The following is a 23,233-nucleotide window of genomic DNA, read 5'->3' as shown; positions in this document are numbered from 1 at the left end:
GCCCTGACGTGCTGCTGCAGTTGGCTTGGCAGGAAGAAGGAGGAATGGCAGCCTTTGCAGCTGTATGGTCGCTGGACGTCATGGCAACGCACCACGTGACTTATGACAAAACCTGCGTGACCGAGAAGAGCGTTAGTTCCACGCCTGCCTCGCATACTTTTGAGGACTCCTCACCTTTCATTTTGGTCTTCCAGCCACAGATGAGACAGACGTAGCGGTTGGAGGTGAACTGGACCACCTGGGCCGTTGCCTCCATTTCCTCCTTTAAGAGGGCGGCACTCATCTTCTCCTCCTCCTCCTCCTCTGTGCCACTGCTCAAATGTTTGGGTGAAGTGTAAGCAGCGGTGTCTGCTTTGATCCTTTGGACCACGTACACCTGGGGGATGCTGTGTTTGCGCACCACATGGCTGATGGCCTGCACTTTCAGCTTGTTTTTCCAGCTGCAAATCAGGCAGTGGTACACCCCTTTTTTAAAGAGGAGCACCGTGTTGTCTGCTTCCCCATCCGCTTTGACTGAATCCAACCTCTGGGAGGCGCCGTCTTCCTCCTCCCCGCTACTCTTTCCCACTGGTGCTGTGGCATCTTCTTCATCAGCTCCCTTCACATCCTCCTCGCCTTCCTTGTCCCCCTTCTCGCTCTCGTTGTCTTCCCCGTCAGCGGCTCCTCCCGCCTTCTCGCTCTCGTTGTCTTCCCCGTCAGCGGCTCCTCCCGCCTTCTCGCTCTCGTTGTCTTCCCCGTCGGCGGCTCCTCCCGCCTTCTCGCTCTCGTTGTCTTCCCCGTCAGCGGCTCCTCCCGCCTTCTCGCTCTCGTTATCTTCCCCGTCGGCGGCTCCTCCCGCCTTCTCGCTCTCGTTGTCTTCCCCGTCAGCGGCTCCTCCCGCCTTCTCGCTCTCGTTGTCTTCCCCGTCAGCGGCTCCTCCCGCCTTCTCGCTCTCGTTGTCTTCCCCGTCAGCGGCTCCTCCCGCCTTCTCGCTCTCGTTGTCTTCCCCGTCGGCGGCTCCTCCCGCCGTCTCATCCAGACAGTGCTGGGCGATGATGTGCTGGTAGAGTTTGCTGAAGTCTCTGCTGGTGTAAAAGCAGTCTGCGCAGTGGAACAGCTGGGCGCCGCTCTGATACATGATGATGTTCCCCAGGCGCCCCATGGCCACATCGTCCAGGCAGGTGGGGTGGGTGGAAGCCATGTGGGACAGTTGGTGAGTATGGCTTTTGGAGAAATTCCCACATAAGGGACACTGCAGACGTGCAGCAACGTGGGGGCCTGCCTCCCCCCGCAGCTGCAGGGGAAGAGTGGGTGAGTTACGTCTCTTTGGCAAAACAAATCAACATTTCCATTTTTCATTTACGGAAGTGTTGGAAATTGGACTGGACTAAGTGAATCATTGGTACATTTGCAGCTCAACTAGAAGTGCCTAGACCAGGGATGTGAAAGTGGTTTTCCCTGAGGGCCACATGGCAGCTATAAGGCCCCCACCAGAGTGTAACAGTCAATAATGGAGGAATTTGCCTCCGGATTTCATGATTGTTTTAAGAAGACTGTCTATTTTACAGTAAAACTTAACATTTACAAAATTTAACTGTAAAATGTAGTGTTTTTTAACATTTTACGGTAAATGGAAAAACAGTACCACTTTTTGGGGGGGGGCGGGGGTTACGGAAAAAGCTGGCAGTTTAGTTGGCAGAATTTTTTTGTTGAAATGACATTGTTTTTTACAACATTATATTGTTCCTTTTTTTAGTCTAGCAACTTAGCTGACAGTTTTTCTACCGAAAAAACAAATGTGGCGTCTTTCCATTTACAGTAAAACACATTAAAAACAACCACAACCCTAGATTTTACAGTCAAAAACTGGCAGCTCAGTCAACAGAATTTTAAAAAAACATTAGTCGGTTTTTTTAATTTACAGTAATATGCTGCAAAGAACAGTGTAAAATGTATCGTCATTTTTATTTACTTGATTGGTAGTTTGCTGCACAGTTTAGTATTTAATTCAGACAAAAACATGTTTCGGAAGTATGATAATGTACTGTAATATTTGTTGCAATATTGTATACTATTAACATTTAAATGTGTGCAATTTCAAGCAGTACATATATTTTTCTGTCAAACTGAAAAAAATCGATTACATTTAGTGAGAAAATATGAAATACTTTATTGACACATAATTTCCAGCTGTTTTGCGGGCCAGATCTTGACTTTGACACCAAATGGTTCTCCTGGGATACGTGTAGATATACAGTATTGCAACAATGTTTTGCCATAGCTGCAGCTGGAATAATCCTCTGGAATGTCATCCTATCTCTATGTACGTCATAGTTATACAGGTCAGTCATTAGTCATTTACAGATTGAGCATTATTGTATGAAACCAAAATTAAAGTAGTAAATCAAGTAAACACATGTTTGTTGTTTACTTGCACTCCACTTCATTGGTGTTCAACATGTCTAAGTATGTTCATTCAAAGGATGCAATGGATAATATTTGCATGTCTTAATTGCATCTCCAATCAGGATTCTCAGCAGGCGAGAGGCTCAACTCATCTTTTTTGGAAGCCGGCAGACCCGTCAGCGATCCTGTTCTGTCTCCCTCTAATGTTTGTCTGATCTTCAATGGGATTGTGCTGAAAATTTCAATTTCCCTGAAGGTATGAATAAAGTACGATCTAATCTAACTCACTATCACTGCTACAAGATGTACAATATATACAGTAAGATCATGTGTTGTGGCTGTATGCTACACACGATGACTAATAGCACATAAGTTGTTTACACGATGACTAATAGCACATAAGTTGTTTACACAATGACTAATAGCACATAAGTTGTTTACACAATGACTAATAGCGCATAAGTTGTTTACACAATGACTAATAGCACATAGGTTGTTTACAGCATGACTAATAGCACATAAGTTGTTTACAGTATGACTAATAGCACATAAGTTGTTTACAGTATGACTAATAGCACATAAGTTGTTTACACAATGACTAATAGCACATAAGTTGTTTACAGTATGACTAATAGCACATAAGTTGTTTACAGTATGACTAATAGCACATAAGTTGTTTACAGTATGACTAATAGCACATAAGTTGTTTACACAATGACTAATAGCACATAAGTTGTTTACAGAATGACTAATAGCACATAAGTTGTTTACAGAATGACTAATAGCACATAAGTTGTTTACAGTATGACTAATAGCACATAAGTTGTTTACAGTATGACTAATAGCACATAAGTTGTTTACACAATGACTAATAGCACATAGGTTGATTACAATATGACTAATAGCACATAGGTTGTTTACAGTATGACTAATAGCACATAAGTTGTTTACAGTATGACTAATAGCACATAAGTTGTTTACAGTATGACTAATAGCACATACGTTGTTTACACAATGACTAATAGCACATAAATTGTTTACACAATGACTAATAGCACATAAGTTGTTTACACAATGACTAATAGCACATAAGTTGTTTACAGTATGACTAATAGCACATAAGTTGTTTACAGTATGACTAATAGCACATAAGTTGTTTACAGTATGACTAATAGCACATAGGTTGTTTACAGTATGACTAATAGCACATAAGTTGTTTACAGTATGACTAATAGCACATAAGTTGTTTACAGTATGACTAACAGCACATAAGTTGTTTACAGTATGACTAATAGCACATAAGTTGTTTACACAATGACTAATAGCACATACATTGTTTACACAATGACTAATAGCACATAAGTTGTTTACAGTATGACTAATAGCACATAAGTTGTTTACAGTATGACTAATAGCACATAAGTTGTTTACAGTATGACTAATAGCACATAAGTTGTTTACAGTATGACTAATAGCACATAAGTTGTTTACACAATGACTAATAGCACATAAATTGTTTACACAATGACTAATAGCACATAAGTTGTTTACAGTATGACTAATAGCACATAAGTTGTTTACAGTATGACTAATAGCACATAGGTTGATTACAATATGACTAATAGCACATACATTGTTTACACAATGACTAATAGCACATAAATTGTTTACACAATGACTAATAGCACATAAGTTGTTTACAGTATGACTAATAGCACATAAGTTGTTTACAGTATGACTAATAGCACATAAGTTGTTTACAGTATGACTAATAGCACATACATTGTTTACACAATGACTAATAGCACATAAGTTGTTTACACAATGACTAATAGCACATAAGTTGTTTACAGTATGACTAATAGCACATAAGTTGTTTACAGTATGACTAATAGCACATAAGTTGTTTACAGTATGACTAATAGCACATAAGTTGTTTACAGTATGACTAATAGCACATAAGTTGTTTACACAATGACTAATAGCACATAAATTGTTTACACAATGACTAATAGCACATAAGTTGTTTACAGTATGACTAATAGCACATAAGTTGTTTACAGTATGACTAATAGCACATAGGTTGATTACAATATGACTAATAGCACATACATTGTTTACACAATGACTAATAGCACATAAATTGTTTACACAATGACTAATAGCACATAAGTTGTTTACAGTATGACTAATAGCACATAAGTTGTTTACAGTATGACTAATAGCACATAAGTTGTTTACAGTATGACTAATAGCACATACATTGTTTACACAATGACTAATAGCACATAAGTTGTTTACAGTATGACCAATAGCACATAAGTTGTTTACAGTATGACTAATAGCACATACATTGTTTACACAATGACTAATAGCACATAAGTTGTTTACAGTATGACTAATAGCACATACATTGTTTACACAATGACTAATAGCACATAAGTTGTTTACAGTATGACCAATAGCACATACATTGTTTACACAATGACTAATAGCACATAAGTTGTTTACAGTATGACCAATAGCACATAAGTTGTTTACAGTATGACTAATAGCACATACATTGTTTACACAATGACTAATAGCACATAAGTTGTTTACAGTATGACCAATAGCACATAAGTTGTTTACAGTATGACTAATAGCACATACATTGTTTACACAATGACTAATAGCACATAAGTTGTTTACAGTATGACTAATAGCACATAAGTTGTTTACACAATGACTAATAGCACATAAGTTGTTTACAGTATGACTAATAGCACATAAGTTGTTTACAGTATGACTAATAGCACATAAGTTGTTTACAGTATGACTAATAGCACATACATTGTTTACAGTATGACTAATAGCACATACATTGTTTACAGTATGACTAATAGCACATAAGTTGTTTACAGTATGACTAATAGCACATAAGTTGTTTACAGAATGACTAATAGCACATAAGTTGTTTACTGTATGACTAATAGCACATAAGTTGTTTACAGTATGACTAATAGCACATAAGTTGTTTACAGTATGACTAATAGCACATAGGTTGTTTACAATATGACTAATAGCACATACATTGTTTACAGTATGACTAATAGCACATAAGTTGTCATCATTCGGGCAAACAGCTGCTCAAGGCTAACGTGCTGAAGTGTTGACATTAACACCAACCTGACTCCCCCCGACTGAAGCCATCAACGGCTACAAACTTGCAATCCAGAAAGAAATGCAAGAATCAAAGCACGAAACGATTGCAAAGCTATAATTTTAGGGCCAAAATCTAAAATAAATGAGGTCTCTGCAAGCGTAAGACTGACCAATCAGAATGCGCAGATCATTTCCTGTTCTTTGAGGCCCACCAATCAAAGTGAGTCTCTCTTGTGTACAGCGCTATGGGACCGACACACGCATGCGCATACCTCCCACCAATCAAAGTGAGTCTCTCTTGTTTACAGCGCTATGGGACCGACACGCGCATGTGCATACTTCCCACCATTCAAAGTGAGTCTCTCTTGTGTACAACGCTATGGTACCGAGACGCGCATGCGCATACCTCCCACCAATCAAAGTGAGTCTTGTGTACAACGCTATGGTACCGAGACGCGCATGCGCATACCTCCCACCAATCAAAGTGAGTCTTGTGTACAGCGCTATGGGACCGACATGCGCATGCGCATACCTCCCACCAATCAAAGTGAGTCTCTCTTGTGTACAGCGCTATGGGACCGACATGCGCATGCGCATACCTCCCACCAATCAAAGTGAGTCTCTCTTGTGTACAACGCTATGGGACCGAGACGCGCATGCGCATATAACTTCCAACTCTGAGTCCGACTCGTAGAAGTTCTCAGAAAAAGAACAACTTTTGTATGTTCGAAGTGTTGGAAAATAGCTTGGAATAAAAATAATACTTCAATCATGAGCGTGAAAAGCAAGCCTGTTAAGTTACATAAATGTGACCACCAAATATGTCACCCTGATTCATGGCGAAGATTGAAAAGGGCAGGTTTCAAATTTCAAAAATTAACGATGTGGATGAATAAATATATAAACATTTTAAAGTGTAGTTTTTCATTACTTCGGGTTATCATCAGAAACGTTGGCGAATCGTAAAACTATCTCAAGTAAGGAACAAAGTGAGTTGTGGCGCATGCGCTCAGAGATGGGGCCGTGCCCTGACGTCATACACCAGGGGTGTCCAAACTTTTTCCACTGAGGGCCGCACACAGAAATTTGAAGGCATGTTGGGACCATTTTGATACTTTTCATTTTCGAACCACAACAAAATATATGGATTTTTTTTTTTCTACCTTTAGGGCTCCCGGGGGCCATAAAGGGTCTTAGTCACTAAAGTGTTAAAAACAAGTCAAATTATTATTTGTTTTTTAATTATTTAACGCTTACAGTAAATGTCTACAATATATAAACTTTGGGTTGATATTATGCCTTTTTTGTCAAAGACAACTTTGGTTTTTTTTTTTATAATAAAACTGAAATATGCTTCAGTATTTCCCCCACTGCCCAAAACATTCAGAAAGCAATGTGAAGTCATTACAGCCTTAAAAATATCAATAATGCAGGATGCCATTAATTTCAATTCATTAATCTCAGTGAAAAGATAAATAAAATGTCATTAAATATATTTGGGATCCAAAAGGTGCCCCACTCATAAAGTGATACATTTTTATTATTTATTTATTTTTACTTAAGTTACAAGATCAACTTCAGATATATCTGTTGATTTTACATTTCAACTATTATTTAGTTTGCTTCTATGCCCTTTTGTCAAAGAAAACAATGTTTTGTATGGCAACCACACAATATATGCAATAGTTTCCACATTAAACATTTTAAAGTGAAATATTTGAAATAATTGGAGCCTTGAATAGGTCAATAATTCATTATTAGTGTTAGATAGTTTTTTGTTTTTTTGGCGAAATGGCAAAAAAAAAAGAAAAATTAAGATACACAAAAGAAAAAAGCAGCCAACTTTTTGTAGTTAGATTGCACCTCATTCCACTTTTTTTATGTTTATTTTTTTTTTCCAATAGCATTTCCAGAACGTGTGGCGGGCCGGTAAACAATTAGTTGCGGGCCGCACTTTGGACACCCCTGGCATACATGAATAGGTGCCCGTTGGTGACTTTGCAGACAGATGTCTCCTCTTTCTGACGTAAAAATAGGGAATGATCCACTTGACAGTCCTGTGGGGAAACTTGGCTTTCATCAGAAAAATAAGAGCAAAATCCGCAGTTTATTCCAAAATGATTGTGTGTCTGTCTCCTCTGGAATGATGTTGAGAAGACATCTGCTGGGACTAAACGTGCTCTCTTCCTAACAACTATTAACTTAGCAACAAAGTCAAAGAGATATCTGTTATTACCCTGTGAAGACTGGGATGGTTAAATACAAGAAGGACAATCATGTTACCTGCACCTTATGTAACATAAATGTTGCACCTTATGTTACCTGCACCTTATGTAACATAAATGTTGCACCTTATGTTACCTGCACCTTATGTACCATGCATGTTGCACCTTATGTTACCTGCACCTTATGTACCATGCATGTTGCAGCTGATGTTACCTGCACCTTATGTACCATGCATGTTGCAGCTGCTGTTACCTGCACCTTATGTACCATGCATGTTGCAGCTGATGTTACCTGCACCTTATGTACCATGCATGTTGCAGCTGCTGTTAGCTGCACCTTATGTAACATGCATGCAGAGAGTGATTAGCAGCTGTTTAGGACTTGTGAAGGCCCTCCATCACTATGGCAGGCATCTGTGATTTCATCCTAGAAAAGATTCATGACAAATTTGTGCTTTGTTTTAAATATGTGATATTAACATTGTTCAAGTGTGATTGCATGCTAGTCTATGCTGTCACTGTGTGACCTTTGTTGTGAAAAGTTCTTCACAAGCTGTGAGGACTTCAGACAAAAGCTGTATGAGCATGTCTGCATGTATGTTAGGACTCAGACCCGCTCCCAGTTAAAGACTCCCTGAAAACCACTGGTTTGGTTTATGTAGGCTAAACATGGACCAGTTTCAAGCACACCTGTGAAGTGAAAACCATTTCAGGTGAACTATCTCTTCAAGCTCAGCACCCACACACACACACACCAAGTTATATATATATATATATATATATATGTATATATATATATATTTATGTGTGTATATATATATATATATATTTATGTGTGTGTATATATATATATATATTTATGTGTGTGTATATATATGTATATTTATGTGTGTATATATATATATATATATTTATGTGTGTATATATGTATATTTAGACCGAGTTGCCAAGCCAAATGCATAAGTTGCCTATGAGACACATTTCCAAGGTCAGGGGACACATCGGGATCTGAGTTTCAAAGAAGAAGCGATAACCTAGTTTGACCTAAGAATTGAGGCTGGAGAAAGATGTGGAGGTCAGTGGCCATCTGCAGACCTGGATAATCCTCATTAGAAGATTAGGCAGACGCAAGAGGCGGGCGACACTTGTGGAAAGATCACATCTCTCCTCTGATGCTTCTGGACGGCACGCTGGCTTCAATGAGAGGAGAACATTTGCTTCAATGAGAGGAGAACATTTGCTTCGATGAGAGGAGAACATTTGCTTCGATGAGAGGAGAACATTTGCTTCAATGAGAGGAGAACATTTGCTTCAATGAGAGGAGAACATTTGCTTCGATGAGAGGAGAACATTTGCTTCAATGAGAGGAGAACATTTGCTTCAATGAGAGGAGAACATTTGCTTCAATGAGAGGAGAACATTTGCTTCGATGAGAGGAGAACATTTGCTTCGATGAGAGGAGAACATTTGCTTCAATGAGAGGAGAACATTTGCTTCAATGAGAGGAGAACATTTGCTTCGATGAGAGGAGAACATTTGCTTCAATGAGAGGAGAACATTTGCTTCAATGAGAGGAGAACATTTGCTTCGATGAGAGGAGAACATTTGCTTCGATGAGAGGAGAACATTTGCTTCGATGAGAGGAGAACATTTGCTTCGATGAGAGGAGAACATTTGCTTCGATGAGAGGAGAACATTTGCTTCGATGAGAGGAGAACATTTGCTTCAATGAGAGGAGAACATTTGCTTCGATGAGAGGAGAACATTTGCTTCGATGAGAGGAGAACATTTGCTTCGATGAGAGGAGAACATTTGCTTCAATGAGAGGAGAACATTTGCTTCGATGAGAGGAGAACATTTGCTTCAATGAGAGGAGAACATTTGCTTCGATGAGAGGAGAACATTTGCTTCGATGAGAGGAGAACATTTGCTTCGACGAGAGGAGAACATTTGCTTCGACGAGAGGAGAACATTTGCTTCGATGAGAGGAGAACATTTGCTTCAATGAGAGGAGAACATTTGCTTCGATGAGAGGAGAACATTTGCTTCAATGAGAGGAGAACATTTGCTTCGATGAGAGGAGAACATTTGCTTCAATGAGAGGAGAACATTTGCTTCAATGAGAGGAGAACATTTGGTTCGATGAGAGGAGAACATTTGCTTCAATGAGAGGAGAACATTTGCTTCAATGAGAGGAGAACATTTGCTTCAATGAGAGGAGAACATTTGGTTCAATGAGAGGAGAACATTTGCTTCAATGAGAGGAGAACATTTGCTTCAATGAGAGGAGAACATTTGCTTCAATGAGAGGAGAACATTTGCTGTCAGCCACCAAAAATGTCAACACTGATGATGAGAATAGATGGATTTTTCTTTTATGTAACCGTTTCGGTGTCGAGCAACTATTCAACTTTTTAAAAGGTGGACGGCTTCTTTTTGGATGATTCTGCACCTTTTTGGATGATTCTGCACCTTTTTGGATGATTCTGCACCTTTTTGGATGATTCTGCACCTTTTTGGATGATTCTGCACCTTTTTGGATGATTCTGCCCCTTTGGACTTTGACTCTCCAAAGTGTAGACGAGTCATGTGACCTTCTGCCAGGTGGGATCTCTGTGGAAGCAGACTCCAGAAGGTTCTCTCCGGCTTTGATTGTTTGAGACAAGCACGACACAATGATTTCCTACGTGGAGTGTTTGGGTGGAGAAGGTGCGGGGCCCGGAGTGGCATCTCGCTGCTGGAATTTGGGGCCCGATGAGGAGCTGGATGAGCTCCTCCCACGCAAGATGGCCGCCCTTCAGCCCAAGACCCAGGGCAGTCTTCGGCGACGCCTGCTGAGCGCTAAAATCCATCAACACCATGAAGCTATTTGGAGGGCTCAGGCAGATAGCGGCGGATGGCCACCCGCAGGCGAGCAGAAGACCCCGCCTCCTCCTCCTCCTCCTCAGTATTGCGGCCCCCGCTTGGATGGCCAGCACCGCCCACCACGACCCCAGACCCAGGCGTCTGTCTCTCCACAGGCTCACAATAAACTCCTTTTAACTCCAGAAGTTGATGAAAAGCAGAGTCTGCCATCCCGCCAGGTGCCTCGCCCTGCTCTCGCCCAGTGGCGCCGGACCAGCTTCTGCCCTCCCAGCCCGCAGCCCCGACCCGGTTATGACCATCCTGGCTCCAGACCTCAGGCACTAACGGCACCTTTCAGGAAGTCCGACATGCCGCCTCAGGTCCACTACCGTCCTAGCAGGAAGTGCAAGAACAAATTATTCTGTTTTAAAAAGCAGCAACGCTCCGAGCAGGAAGCCACTCCTCTTTTACACAAAGGTTTGACAGCAACTTTTTGAGTAGTCGTTACATTGTATCTACAAGAGTTGTGTTACTAAATGAATCTTAGACTAATTGATGATTGTTGCAGCAGCTGCTCTCTAACCATCTTGGAAGTGGTAATGCTGGATGTGGAGGTTAGTGGTGGCCTGGTTGGATGTACTGCCAAATTCTCTGAAACCCATTTGGAGACCCTGTATGGTAGAGAACATTCTTGCAACCTCTGTGGCATTGCTTTGTGTAATAAAACTGCAATATGAATTCTGTCTAATCAGCCTCTTAACAAAACACCTTTGTGAGGTGGATGAATGATCTCCGCAAAGGACAAGTTCTCACTAACATTTAGACAGATTTGTGATTAATACTTGAGAGGAATAGCTCTTTTGTGGACATCAAAAAGATGTTTTGACGCCTGTTCAGTTCATAAAAGATTGAAGCAAAAACAATAAGGTCGCATTTCTATTTTTCTTGTGTAAAAAATATGAATGTTCCTGTACTTATAGCCATCGATGCACACCTTTTTATATTCAGGTTTACAAGAAACTTATCTCTGGATTTTTCCACTCCTCACTCGGAATAAGTATTTTTAAGATGTTTATGATACCAATTCCATTTCCACTTCTGCTCGACGATTTGGTTCGTCATCAATTTCCCTATCAATTGTCACTGCAAAAAAAGGACAACAATCAGGTTGATTAGCATCAAATGTGTTTTGTGTAGAAGAAACATGAGTGTAGAAAAACAACAAGAAGAAAGAGCATTAAGAGACCCACAACCTTGATGGCCTGCCAAAGCTCTGGAGTTCTCAGAAAACAATGTTTTGGAGAATAACAATAATATAATAATAACATTCATATTCTATTGTAGAAATAAATGGAGTGTTAAGGAAACATTCTTTTCTAAAGAATATGTGCGTTGACCACATAAAAGCTTGCAGGAATGAAGCATATGAATTGAATGTTTGTTTCTCTACCATACGGGGTCCCTAAAGGCGTTTCAGAGAATTTGGCAGCACATCCAACCAGCCTTTCAACTGCAGGCCGCCGCTAGCCCACAAGCCCAGGACTTCCACATCCAACGTTATCACTTCCAAGATTGTTTGAGAGCAGCCACCCGCACAGCTGCTGCAACAATGGCCTTGCATAACCAAAGAAAGACATTCCACATAAACAGCTAGCGACTCCCTCAAGGAAGCTCTTGCATGCCCCTCGTCCTCCATTTGTCGCAGGAGTGGACTATCATTGTCGCAGGAGTGGACTATCATTGTCGCAGGAGTGGACTATCATTGTCGCAGGAGTGGACTATCATTCCACAGAGCTCAAACACAACTCTTTGCCAAGGAGATGTGTTGCACTGCTTGAGACAAATTGTCCTCTTGCTAATACCGACTCCTTTACAGTAAAACTGCACATTTTGGATTGGCCGTTTATTAGTCTGAGGCCCCACCCTGCAATCATTCTTTTGTCTGAGGGTCTTGGTGGTATGCCACAATTCTAAGGTTGATGGATTATTTTGGCAAAGGAAAACTGGGTCACACAACGAGGACGGCGTGGTGCGGTTGAGAGAGTGGCTGTGCCAGCAACCTAAGGGTTCCTGGTTCAATCCCCAGCTTCTACCATCCTAGTCACGTCCGTTGTGTCCTAAGCAAGACACTTCACCCTTGCTCCTGATGGGTGCTGGTTAGCGCCTTGCATGGCAGCTCCCTCCATCAGTGTGTGAATGTGTGTGTGAATGTGGAAGTAGTGTCAAAGCGCTTCGAGTCCTTAAAAAAGCAGAAAAGTGCTGTACAAGTATAACCCGAAGTAGTGTCAAAGCGCTTTGAGTACCTTGAAGGTAGAAAAGTGCGATACAAGTACAACTCATTTATCATTTTAACCCATTTATAACCTTTTCACCATATAATGCCTGAGAAGCATTCATGTCACGTTTACAGCAGGTTTCCAAATAAGGAGCTGACATGCCAGTCAGTGTTAGTTAACAAGTCGTTTATTAAACATCAGTAGCAACGTGCCAGTCAGTGTTAGTTAACAAGTCTTTTATTAAACATCAGTAGTAACGTGCCAGTCAGTGTTAGTTAACAAGTCGTTTATTAAACATCAGTAGTAACGTGCCAGTCAGTGTTAGTTAACAAGTCTTTTATTAAACATCAGTAGTAACCTGCCAGTCAGTGTTAGTTAACAAGTCTTTAATTAAACATCAGTAGTAACGTGCCAGTCAGTGTTAGTTAACAAGTCGTTTATTAAACATCAGTAGTAACGTGCCAGTCAGTGTTAGTTAACAAGTCTTTTATTAAACATCAGTAGTAACGTGCCAGTCAGTGTTAGTTAACAAGTCGTTTATTAAACATCAGTAGTAACGTGCCAGTCAGTGTTAGTTAACAAGTCGTTTATTAAACATCAGTAGTAACGTGCCAGTCAGTGTTAGTTAACAAGTCTTTTATTAAACATCAGTAGTAACGTGCCAGTCAGTGTTAGTTAACAAGTCGTTTATTAAACATCAGTAGTAACGTGCCAGTCAGTGTTAGTTAACAAGTCTTTTATTAAACATCAGTAGTAACGTGCCAGTCAGTGTTAGTTAACAAGTCGTTTATTAAACATCAGTAGTAACGTGCCAGTCAGTGTTAGTTAACAAGTCTTTTATTAAACATCAGTAGTAACGTGCCAGTCAGTGTTAGTTAACAAGTCGTTTATTAAACATCAGTAGTAACGTGCCAGTCAGTTATAGTTAACAAGTCGTTTATTAAACATCAGTAGTAACGTGCCAGTCAGTGTTAGTTAACAAGTCGTTTATTAAACATCAGTAGTAACGTGCCAGTCAGTGTTAGTTAACAAGTCGTTTATTAAACATCAGTAGTAACGTGCCAGTCAGTGTTAGTTAACAAGTCGTTTATTAAACATCAGTAGTAACGTGCCAGTCAGTTATAGTTAACAAGTCGTTTATTAAACATCAGTAGTAACGTGCCAGTCAGTGTTAGTTAACAAGTCGTTTATTAAACATCAGTAGTAACGTGCCAGTCAGTGTTAGTTAACAAGTCGTTTATTAAACATCAGTAGTAACGTGCCAGTCAGTGTTAGTTAACAAGTCTTTTATTAAACATCAGTAGTAACGTGCCAGTCAGTGTTAGTTAACAAGTCGTTTATTAAACATCAGTAGTAACGTGCCAGTCAGTTATAGTTAACAAGTCGTTTATTAAACATCAGTAGTAACGTGCCAGTCAGTGTTAGTTAACAAGTCGTTTATTAAACATCAGTAGTAACGTGCCAGTCAGTGTTAGTTAACAAGTCGTTTATTAAACATCAGTAGTAACGTGCCAGTCAGTGTTAGTTAACAAGTCGTTTATTAAACATCAGTAGTAACGTGCCAGTCAGTGTTAGTTAACAAGTCGTTTATTAAACATCAGTAGTAACGTGCCAGTCAGTGTTAGTTAACAAGTCGTTTATTAAACATCAGTAGTAACGTGCCAGTCAGTGTTAGTTAACAAGTCGTTTATTAAACATCAGTAGTAACGTGCCAGTCAGTGTTAGTTAACAAGTCGTTTATTAAACATCAGTAGTAACGTGCCAGTCAGTGTTAGTTAACAAGTCGTTTATTAAACATCAGTAGTAACGTGCCAGTCAGTTATAGTTAACAAGTCTTTTATTAAACATCAGTAGTAACGTGCCAGTCAGTGTTAGTTAACAAGTCTTTTATTAAACATCAGTAGTAACGTGCCAGTCAGTGTTAGTTAACAAGTCGTTTATTAAACATCAGTAGTAACGTGCCAGTCAGTTATAGTTAACAAGTCTTTTATTAAACATCAGTAGTAACGTGCCAGTCAGTGTTAGTTAACAAGTCTTTTATTAAACATCAGTAGTAACGTGCCAGTCAGTGTTAGTTAACAAGTCGTTTATTAAACATCAGTAGTAACGTGCCAGTCAGTGTTAGTTAACAAGTCGTTTATTAAACATCAGTAGTAACGTGCCAGTCAGTGTTAGTTAACAAGTCTTTTATTAAACATCAGTAGTAACGTGCCAGTCAGTGTTAGTTAACAAGTCTTTTATTAAACATCAGTAGTAACGTGCCAGTCAGTGTTAGTTAACAAGTCGTTTATTAAACATCAGTAGTAACGTGCCAGTCAGTGTTAGTTAACAAGTCGTTTATTAAACATCAGTAGTAACGTGCCAGTCAGTGTTAGTTAACAAGTCTTTTATTAAACATGGTGCTGATGTTGTCACTACTGCTGGTGGAGATTCACTTTCAGTTTGTAGAGGATTGAAAATGTGTCATTCATCCACTCTTGAAGTATTGCAAGTTGTCATCCTTTTTCCTGGCAAAAGTGCAGTTTGTCTGCGTCTGCGTCGTGAGGTCCTGCGTGTCTACAAGATGCAGGAATCCTTAATAAAACTAGAAAATGTTTCTCAGATATGGAAACAGTGGGAGCCGGTTTTCAACAAGAACCAGTTTTCAAATCCCGTCACTGTTCCTCAACCTGAAAATGTAAACCTTTACCGCCTCTGTTCCTTGTCCCTCCAGACCAAAACCGGTCCCACAATCCTCGGTGACCCGTGTGCAATAAGGACCTAATATTTTCTGATTTGCACACTGATTTTGGGGTCGATGCTGCCGTATGCCAGAAGAATGAATCAGGTTTCTCAAAACCGTAAAATGGCCTTGTTTCAAAATAGGCTATCCGGAAAAAGGTGTCTGCAATGTTTTAGAGTAAATGTTAGATTCTGGTGTCAGTGAAAATGGAGCAGAAGTGGGCCTGATTGTTCTTGTTCGTTTTCATGTATGACCCAAGATGATCTCAGCTAATAGTTGACCAGAACTGCTTCTCCTTTGATTAACCCTGCTTTGCGTAAGCTTCCATGTGTGTTTGCAGGGATTATCTGCTGCTCGCTACACTGGGCTAACAGCTTACTTCCAAGACAGATGGTTTATTATTCAACAGCTGCTACTTGTTGGCTCTAACGCTCAACACCTTTTAGGTACATTCGGAACCTGCAGAACCACACCTGAATCTAGACATTGCACTTTTATCAAAGCTATTATTATACTTCTCATTCCCTTTATGATTGTATCAATTCAAATACATGAATAATGTTCCTGCTCACTTACTCAACAAACTGTTGTGTAACAATGTCACCCATCCATCCATCCATTTTCTACCGCTTATTCCCTTTCGGGGTCGCGGCGCCTATCTCAGCTACTGTTTAATTACTCAAACGGATCAAACCATCGTAGGCAAAGGACTATATCTGTCAGGCATGAAGACCGAAGTTATTAGCTGTTCCACTGGCCTTCAATCCAAGTTTATTCAGATAGCCCCAAATCACAAGTGTCTCAAAGGGCTGCACAAGCCACAACCACATCCTCGGCTCATAGTGTGCCTTGAAAGTTGACACACTTTGCTTCCCGTCTAGCCGTTGACGATCAGTGGAACTGTAAAGGCTTTGTTCGGTCTGCTTTGCTGCACTATTTCCTGTGTGTATACAACTCAATCAGAGGTCGTTCCGTACACCTTTGCAAACTTCTTTTTCCATTTTGAATGAACATTTCTTTAAATGCAACACATCAATTATATCCAGAACACTGTCTCACCTAATGTACCGTAGTTTGGTAGCAACAAACAAAGCTAAGCAGCCAAATACTGGGTGACAGTTGTGGTTGTCATTACAGGAGCGTGTAAAGTCTGTCAAATGTGTTTTCAAGGTGAGTTGCGTTTGATCTGTGCATATTTAGGTGGTGTGAGTGTGTCTTACACCACTTTTGGAGAGATGCTGGTGTGTGGTGCAACAGCCTCACTAACCTTCTCAATGACCATGGAGCCCTGTGTCGATCATCTCCTTCTGTCTTCAGCACGGGATGGGGACAAGTGGCCTGATCACTACACTACCCAGAATCCTCAGCAGGGTCGGCTCTTCATCCCTGAAAAAGTCAAATGCAGTGGTCCTGTGGACTTGCAAGGTCAGAGGCCAAATCTATAGCCTGGCGCTTGGGAAAATGTGTGACTAGTTAAGAAAAAAACAAATGTAATTGCTTCCTCGTACGTAGTACATTGTGGACTAACTCGGAATGGAGGCAGCATACCGACCAGCTCACTTCTCTGCAACTCAGCCGCTGACTTCTGCACATCCTCTGGAATCCACCAATCAGAGGCCACTGTGCACAGACGCTGGCGGGACAAAAGCAAAAAGATGGTGAGCGTTTCTCATGAATATTACTTGGCAGTAAATGATCACTTAATCCAATTAAGCAGGAAAGGGAAAACTCTCTTCAAAATAAAATATAATGAGCGTGCTTTTAAGCACATCATGAGTAAAATGGAGGTTCACGGTATGTTGTGTCATTGAAGTATGAGCTACAAACTCTCTGTGCCTCAATTTGCAATTTACCGCTACTTGCTGATTAGATTCTGTGTCCTTTTTCCTTCTGTTTTCTCAGAGGTCCACATTCTGGGACTTTCTCTCTCAGTCGTGCTTTTCTGTTTGTCTCAAGTTGTCTGTTCGGAGGAGAAAGGTAAACATGGACGTCCAGACTCGAGTAGATCTGTACTTTGATCCAGAGGTGTTGCTCCTATTAGAAAAAGATCTGATCCCACAGATGTTATTCAAATTTACATCAAGCCTAGCTACATTTTCTGCCTATTTTGTGTTGAATGACAAATGAAAACTGTTGGTTTTAAGAGTAATGTTTAACCACAAGTAATTGAAATTCAACTCCATTGCTCAGGAAATGATTACTCGGGCTGTAATAGTACGTATATTTGCTATAAAAGTTTTGGGTCCTAACAAAACCTTATGTTTTGCATTGTTCAGTAGAGGGGGGGCTACAAGCTGGAACTAATAATGCTGCACTTCAGGCAATAATGCACTTAACTTTTCTAAAACTAAAATAATGATTCACTAAGACTGCTACTGTTACACTTGCATATCAAGGGAAGTGATGCAAACCACATGGGTGTCCAAAGAGCCAACTGTTACGTCCCTAATTTAGCCTAAATTATAGGTTGTTTGCAATCTCTCTGGTTGAAAATGTACCTAAAATATGTGACCTACAGGTAAAACAAGACTTGACAGAATGTATATAGAGTTCAACTAATCTGTCCTACTCCACGAACCCTAGTCCAACTAGATTAAACTCAATTTAAAGTAGAAATACCCGGTTGCATTAACCAAAATGTGGTTACAGTCCTCAGTGTCCTCAGATGAAGAGGAAGCGATCATCGACAACAACACGCCACCTCTTACCCCACTTGTCCTCAACCCTGTTGGCCTCACTGCCTGTTGGAATATCTTCACTTGTGAGCTGGAGCTTGGCATGAAAACCGAGGTGACTGCCCCACTCCCAACCCCAGAGGAAAGGATGAGGCAGCAGGCAAAGGCCATCGCTGCTGAAATAGTTGCTATCAACATTACAGGTGGGAACAAGATCTGGAATAGACACTACCTTAAGCCAACCAGGACTTCATGTAAACTTGACCTGTTGAGACTGAGCTCAGACTGGAAACATGATGTGTTGACTTGACCAGAACCTCCACGACAAAAAGAAACTTTTCAAGACCTGCCAAGGCTCAAGCTAACTAGTTGTGTCTTCCAACTTGGTGACAGGAGAGAATTTTGATCGCCAGGCCAGCTTTCGAAAAGTAGCTTCCAACACTGACTCCATGCATTGTGGCTCTCGGAACCTAAACTGCCGCAAGACAGTCACCAAGATCCCTGTTGATGCTATCCAAAAACAAGGTAGAAACTTTAGACTCTTGTTCCTATCACATTCAATCAGAATCAATCACTTCACTTTTATTCCATATTATGTGTTCTTCTTTAGACTTACCTGAGGGTCAGTCTTCTACAGATGCCCTACTTGACTCCTCCCCTAGCCAACAGAAAGAAGATGAACTCGCTGGGAAGAAGAAAGAGTCGTCGAGAAAGATCCGAGCCCCTAAAGGGCAAGGAATATCCAGTCTCATGGCATCCCTCACCTTGCCGCGTGTCAACTCATATCATGGGCGTGTCCTCTCTTCTGAGGTCCACAGTCTCCCCTGCATGCCCACCAACTCCTCCTTGTACTCAGACGCCAGCTGTAACAGGGTCTCGTACAGTACACTTAGCGCCTCCTCTTCCTGTTCCCAGGTTAGTTTCCATAAGTCATTGTTTCCTGTAATACTGAAATAAATTAAAGCTAAAACTGTTTTCAATCTGTAGGGTTTCTCCAACGACCATCAGCCCGTGCTTCTCCTTGAACCCATCTCAAGGGTCATACCTCAGTCTCCTTCTTTATCCGTTCCTCCCTCACATCTCAGCAGCCCTGCCAATACTCAGAAGTGTGAGAGGTCTTCCGCCTGTGATCAGGCTAGCCAGTTTCAAGATGCAGCCCACAGCCACCCCATTTCTTCCTCCATCACAGTGTCTCAAGATAGCTGTCGGACCCTTTCCGTCTGCAGCAGCGGTTTTTCATACCACGGGGAAGGGTGCTTCGAGCCCACATTTCCCATCATACCAGCTGGTGGCAACTGGAGTACCATTGACCAGGAGACATGTTCAATTTCCCTAATCTCCTCTGGTTGCGCTTCCCCTTGTAACATTGATGCCAAAGCTGTGGTTCCTGAGGATGTGACCCCATCTACTTTGCAGACTCGAAGCAGATCATCCAGTACCTCCTCTTGCCGCAGCATCTTGCTCCGCAGGTCCAAGCGCCCACCTCCCCCACCTTTACGGTGCGACTCCCTCAGGCATCAAACTGACCGCAGTAAGACATCCCGTCCATTATCCGGCCCCTCTCTGGAGCAAAGCTCTTCATCATGGCCTCTGACCTCCCATGATCCCTGGGTACCGAGAAAGCACACCAAACGCTTCCAAAGCGAGCTGCACAGTGACACAGTCACTACCTTTGAGCCTTTAGGTGCTTCATCAACCACTGACCACCCTGCCCTCATCCCTGGTTCTCCAGTCTCAAAAGAGGAGGGGCTCAAATCATTTGTTATCACCAAACCAGCTGCTTCTTCAATCCCAAGCCTTCAACATCAATCCAATACTCCCCCTTCAGTCACCCCCATCTCTTCTCTTGTCACAACAAGCCCAGGAGCCTTCTCTCTTCCCCAAATGTTCTTTTTCACCCCCGGTTGTGCATCTTCCATACCCCTGTGTCCCAAGACATTAAAATCCCACCCACCAGAGAGGGGGTCATCTCTATCCTCTCCATATTCTCCCACCCCCTCCCTATCATCCTGCACCTCCTCTGACTTCTCTACAAAGTATACTCACACCCCTCCCCACTTTCCTCCGGCTCCTCCTCCTCTACCACCTCTGACCATTACCCTTCCTCCTCCTTTTTCTCCACCTCTGCCACCTTTAACTTGGACCTCTGCTCCTCTGCCACCTGTGTCTCTTATTCCTCCCCCCCCCCCTCCGCTTCCGCCTCCACCTCACCCCACTCCTCCATCTTCATCCCGTCCCCCTCTTTGCTCACTTCCATCTGGCAGTTGTTCTACTCTTTTTCCTTCAGCCATTTCTTCTTCCCTTTTGCCTTCATCAATTCCACCTCCCCCCCCTCTCCCTCTTACTTTCACTGCACGGCCCCCCCCTCCTCCATACTCCCAGTCCTCCCATTATGCTGTGCTATCAAAGACAGTATCATCAACCCACTCTCCTCCTCCTCTTTCTGCTGCTGTCCCACACTCGCCTGAGGGGTGGTACTCTCTTTCAGGCATTAGCACCCCCCCCGAGACTTGTGTGAAAGGGTTAAACCTACTCCCATGCCCCCTCATCACGTCGCAGGCATTGCAGGGTGTCAAGCTTCGCTCCATTACCAACCAGGAAGTTCCAAACCAATCCAGTACTTCGTTTGTTGACTCCAAAGTTGTCTTGTTGTCAAGCAGCTGTGCTGATGCTAACATTAACAGTCATACAGATGCTTATCAGCTTGATATGAAATCAGACGCAGCTTGTTACAGCTTTGCCTGTACTGATTCAAAGCAGCCTGGACTATTGCCATGTTCTGAATGCATGCCTACAAATGAGTCTCTTTACACTTCTTTCCATCATGCTTGCCAAGATGGTCAGTCAGAACATAACAATGAGGAGGGAGATGGCAAAACAGTCAGTGATGTAAAGCTTTATCCAGGGAAGGCTGTGAACTTGAAGACAAAGCCTGATCTTCCAAAGAAGCCAGACCTTAGCATTGTTGGGGTAATGGCATCTCCAGAGTCCATAGGAGGCCTGGCATCTGATTTTGTGACATGGAACCATATCACATGTACCACACTGGATAAAATGGCACACAAACCTGACGACATCTGTACGGTGTCACCTCCTGGTTCACCTGGTAGTCTACACAGGGAGCTAGATCTGCCATTCCACAATGAATCATTTCTACAGAACGCTGGCCCAATGGGTACCATTAATTCCACAGAATGTGTCATTGCACCCTCAGGTACCATATTTCCCAGTGACACCTCACGGAGCAATCATAGCTGCCAGTCCTCAAGCAAGATGGACACGTCACCATCCTCCACAAGCCGTGAAACTCTTACGGCGATAAGGCCCTGGTGCGCTTTGGAGGTATTAAAGGTTCAGAGCACTTTAGCAGTCCAAACCAGTGCAGGGATGCCACTTGGGCGAGAAGTGGACAGACAATGTCATGGTAAGAAGAAGAAGTTGTCACCATTTGGGAACGAAGAAGGTCAGAAAGACAGACAAACAGGAGAAAATGCCAAATCATGGAAGAGGACAGCAGGTAGACGCCTGTTGATGACTTCATTAGCTAGGGTGTCCTCCTCCTCGTCCTCATCATCATCGTCATCCTCAGATGAAGAGCTGGAATCCCAGCTGCTGACAAAAGAGAGCTGCTCTCTGAGTAGTGTGCTGTCCCTGGACAAGCTGCAGGGTTCAATGCCAGACCTCCTCATTGAAGAGACCGCGGAGTTAGAGGAGCGTGCCGCCAAGATGGTGGATAGTTGCAAACGTTTCCATTGTACGCTGCTTTCCGTAGTTATCCTTTGATTGCTGCTGTGATGCCACGACACATCTTTTCTTGTGTTTTTTTTACAGCCAGTAACTTGACTGAAAGTGGACCACCAACAAGTGAGGACCTGTTCACTGTCATTCACAGGTAGAAACACTAAGACGCAGCACGTACTTACAGCGACCTTCAATTCATCTGCTTTTCTCCCACATCAAGCACTGCATTATGGGAAGGAATGGCTTGATCGGCATGCTAGTTGATGTTTGCTGTAAGTCAAGTCCATAGCTTAGATTCAGAAGGTGTCGACTTCTCCTCTTATTGTTCCAGTCATTCCTACTCTTGCTTTGATGATGTCAATGCGATGTTTGCAGCCAAAAAGTCTCATTCTGGCGATGATCACCCACTTCAGGAAAGTCAAAGCCCCGCCATCCCCCCTCACCCTGATTGACTCTCCTGCCCCCGTCTCCATTGTGGACTCCATCCTTTTCCTGGGCACCACCATCACCCAGGACCTCAAGTGGGAGCCAAAACATCAGCTCCCTCATCAAGAAGGCCCAGCAGAGGATGTACTTCCTTCTCCACCGTGACAAAAACATATATATATATACATACATCCATCTTCTACCGCTTGTCCCTTTTGGGGTCGCGGGGGTTGCTGAAGCCTATCATATTTACATTTGGGTGGAAGGTGGGGTACACCCTGGACAATTCACCACTTCATCACGGGGCCAACACATATGTACAACATTCACACACTAGGGACCATTTAGTGTTGCCAATCTTTGGAGGTGGGAGGGGCCTATCCCCAGGTGCATGTCTTTGGAGGTGGGAGGGGCCTATCCCCAGGTGCATGTCTTTGGAGGTGGGAGGGGCCTATCCCCAGGTGCATTTCCTTGGAGGTGGGAGGAAGCCGGAGTACCCAGGGAGAACCCACGCAGTCACGGGGAGAACATGCAAACTCCACACAGAAAGATCCCAAGCCTGGGATTGAACTCAGGACCTTCCTATTGTGAAGCACATGCACTAACCCCTGTTCCAACATGCTGCCCAAAATATATGTGTATATATATATATATTTTTTTTGTTTTTGTTTTGTTTTGTTTTGTTTTGTTTTTGTTTTTGTTTGTTTTTGTTTGTGTGTTTTTTAATGTAGCCTTGATGATGTCTTCAGGATATACTGAACAATGTACATTTTCAAAAGATAAATTCTGATACTT

At 42.1% G+C, this 23,233-nt stretch overlaps 2 protein-coding genes across 5 annotated transcripts in view; one reads left to right on the top strand and one right to left on the bottom strand.

Annotated features, from left to right (window-relative positions):
- The window catches only part of LOC133547886 (chromosome alignment-maintaining phosphoprotein 1-like), a 6,281-nt gene extending 463 nt beyond the window's left edge, over positions 1 to 5,818 (bottom strand). Inside the window, exons 1-3 of one of the 2 annotated variants that reach the window (XM_061893371.1) lie at positions 5,700 to 5,818; positions 175 to 1,273; positions 1 to 112 (exon numbers count right to left, since the gene is read on the bottom strand). The exon at positions 1 to 112 is cut by the window's left edge and continues 463 nt beyond it. In XM_061893371.1, coding sequence (XP_061749355.1) covers positions 1 to 112; positions 175 to 1,180 — 1,118 coding nt within the window. In that variant the 5' untranslated portion in view covers positions 1,181 to 1,273; positions 5,700 to 5,818. The other variant, XM_061893370.1, reaches the window with a different exon arrangement.
- A 4,103-nt stretch (positions 5,819 to 9,921) lies between these two features.
- Positions 9,922 to 22,924, top strand: LOC133547883 (mucin-2-like). Of its 3 annotated transcripts, none has more exons than XM_061893362.1 (11): positions 9,922 to 11,075; positions 16,914 to 17,021; positions 17,109 to 17,254; positions 17,499 to 17,573; positions 18,246 to 18,474; positions 18,665 to 18,796; positions 18,882 to 19,186; positions 19,259 to 22,025; positions 22,103 to 22,163; positions 22,233 to 22,284; positions 22,426 to 22,924. In XM_061893362.1, the coding sequence occupies exons 1-10, from the start codon at positions 10,430 to 10,432 to the stop codon at positions 22,258 to 22,260; spliced, it is 4,497 nt and encodes a 1,498-aa protein (XP_061749346.1). In that variant the 5' UTR covers positions 9,922 to 10,429; the 3' UTR covers positions 22,261 to 22,284; positions 22,426 to 22,924. The 3 variants fall into 3 exon arrangements, with proteins under 3 accessions (XP_061749346.1, XP_061749347.1, XP_061749345.1); XM_061893361.1 differs by having other exon boundaries at positions 9,924 to 11,075; positions 22,388 to 22,924; XM_061893363.1 differs by lacking the exon at positions 17,499 to 17,573 and having other exon boundaries at positions 9,923 to 11,075; positions 22,388 to 22,924.
- Positions 22,925 to 23,233: the final 309 nt, after the last annotated feature.

The sequence above is a fragment of the Nerophis ophidion genome, unplaced genomic scaffold (genome assembly GCF_033978795.1).
Source record: "Nerophis ophidion isolate RoL-2023_Sa unplaced genomic scaffold, RoL_Noph_v1.0 HiC_scaffold_232, whole genome shotgun sequence".
NCBI lineage: Eukaryota > Metazoa > Chordata > Actinopteri > Syngnathiformes > Syngnathidae > Nerophis > Nerophis ophidion.
The sequence above is the reverse complement of the archived record's forward strand: the minus strand, read 5'-3'. Positions and strand labels throughout refer to the sequence as shown.

What these genes read in the sequence shown, in the direction of transcription:
- LOC133547883 (XM_061893362.1), top strand. Translation starts at nt 10,430, where the DNA reads ATGATTTCCTACGTGGAGTGTTTGGGTGGAGAAGGTGCGGGGCCCGGA. An exon ending in CACTCCTCTTTTACACAAAG is followed by an intron (nt 11,076 to 16,913) that starts GTTTGACAGCAA and finishes TTCTGTCTTCAG; the next exon opens with CACGGGATGGGGACAAGTGG. An exon ending in AGTTGCTATCAACATTACAG is followed by an intron (nt 18,475 to 18,664) that starts GTGGGAACAAGA and finishes ACTTGGTGACAG; the next exon opens with GAGAGAATTTTGATCGCCAG.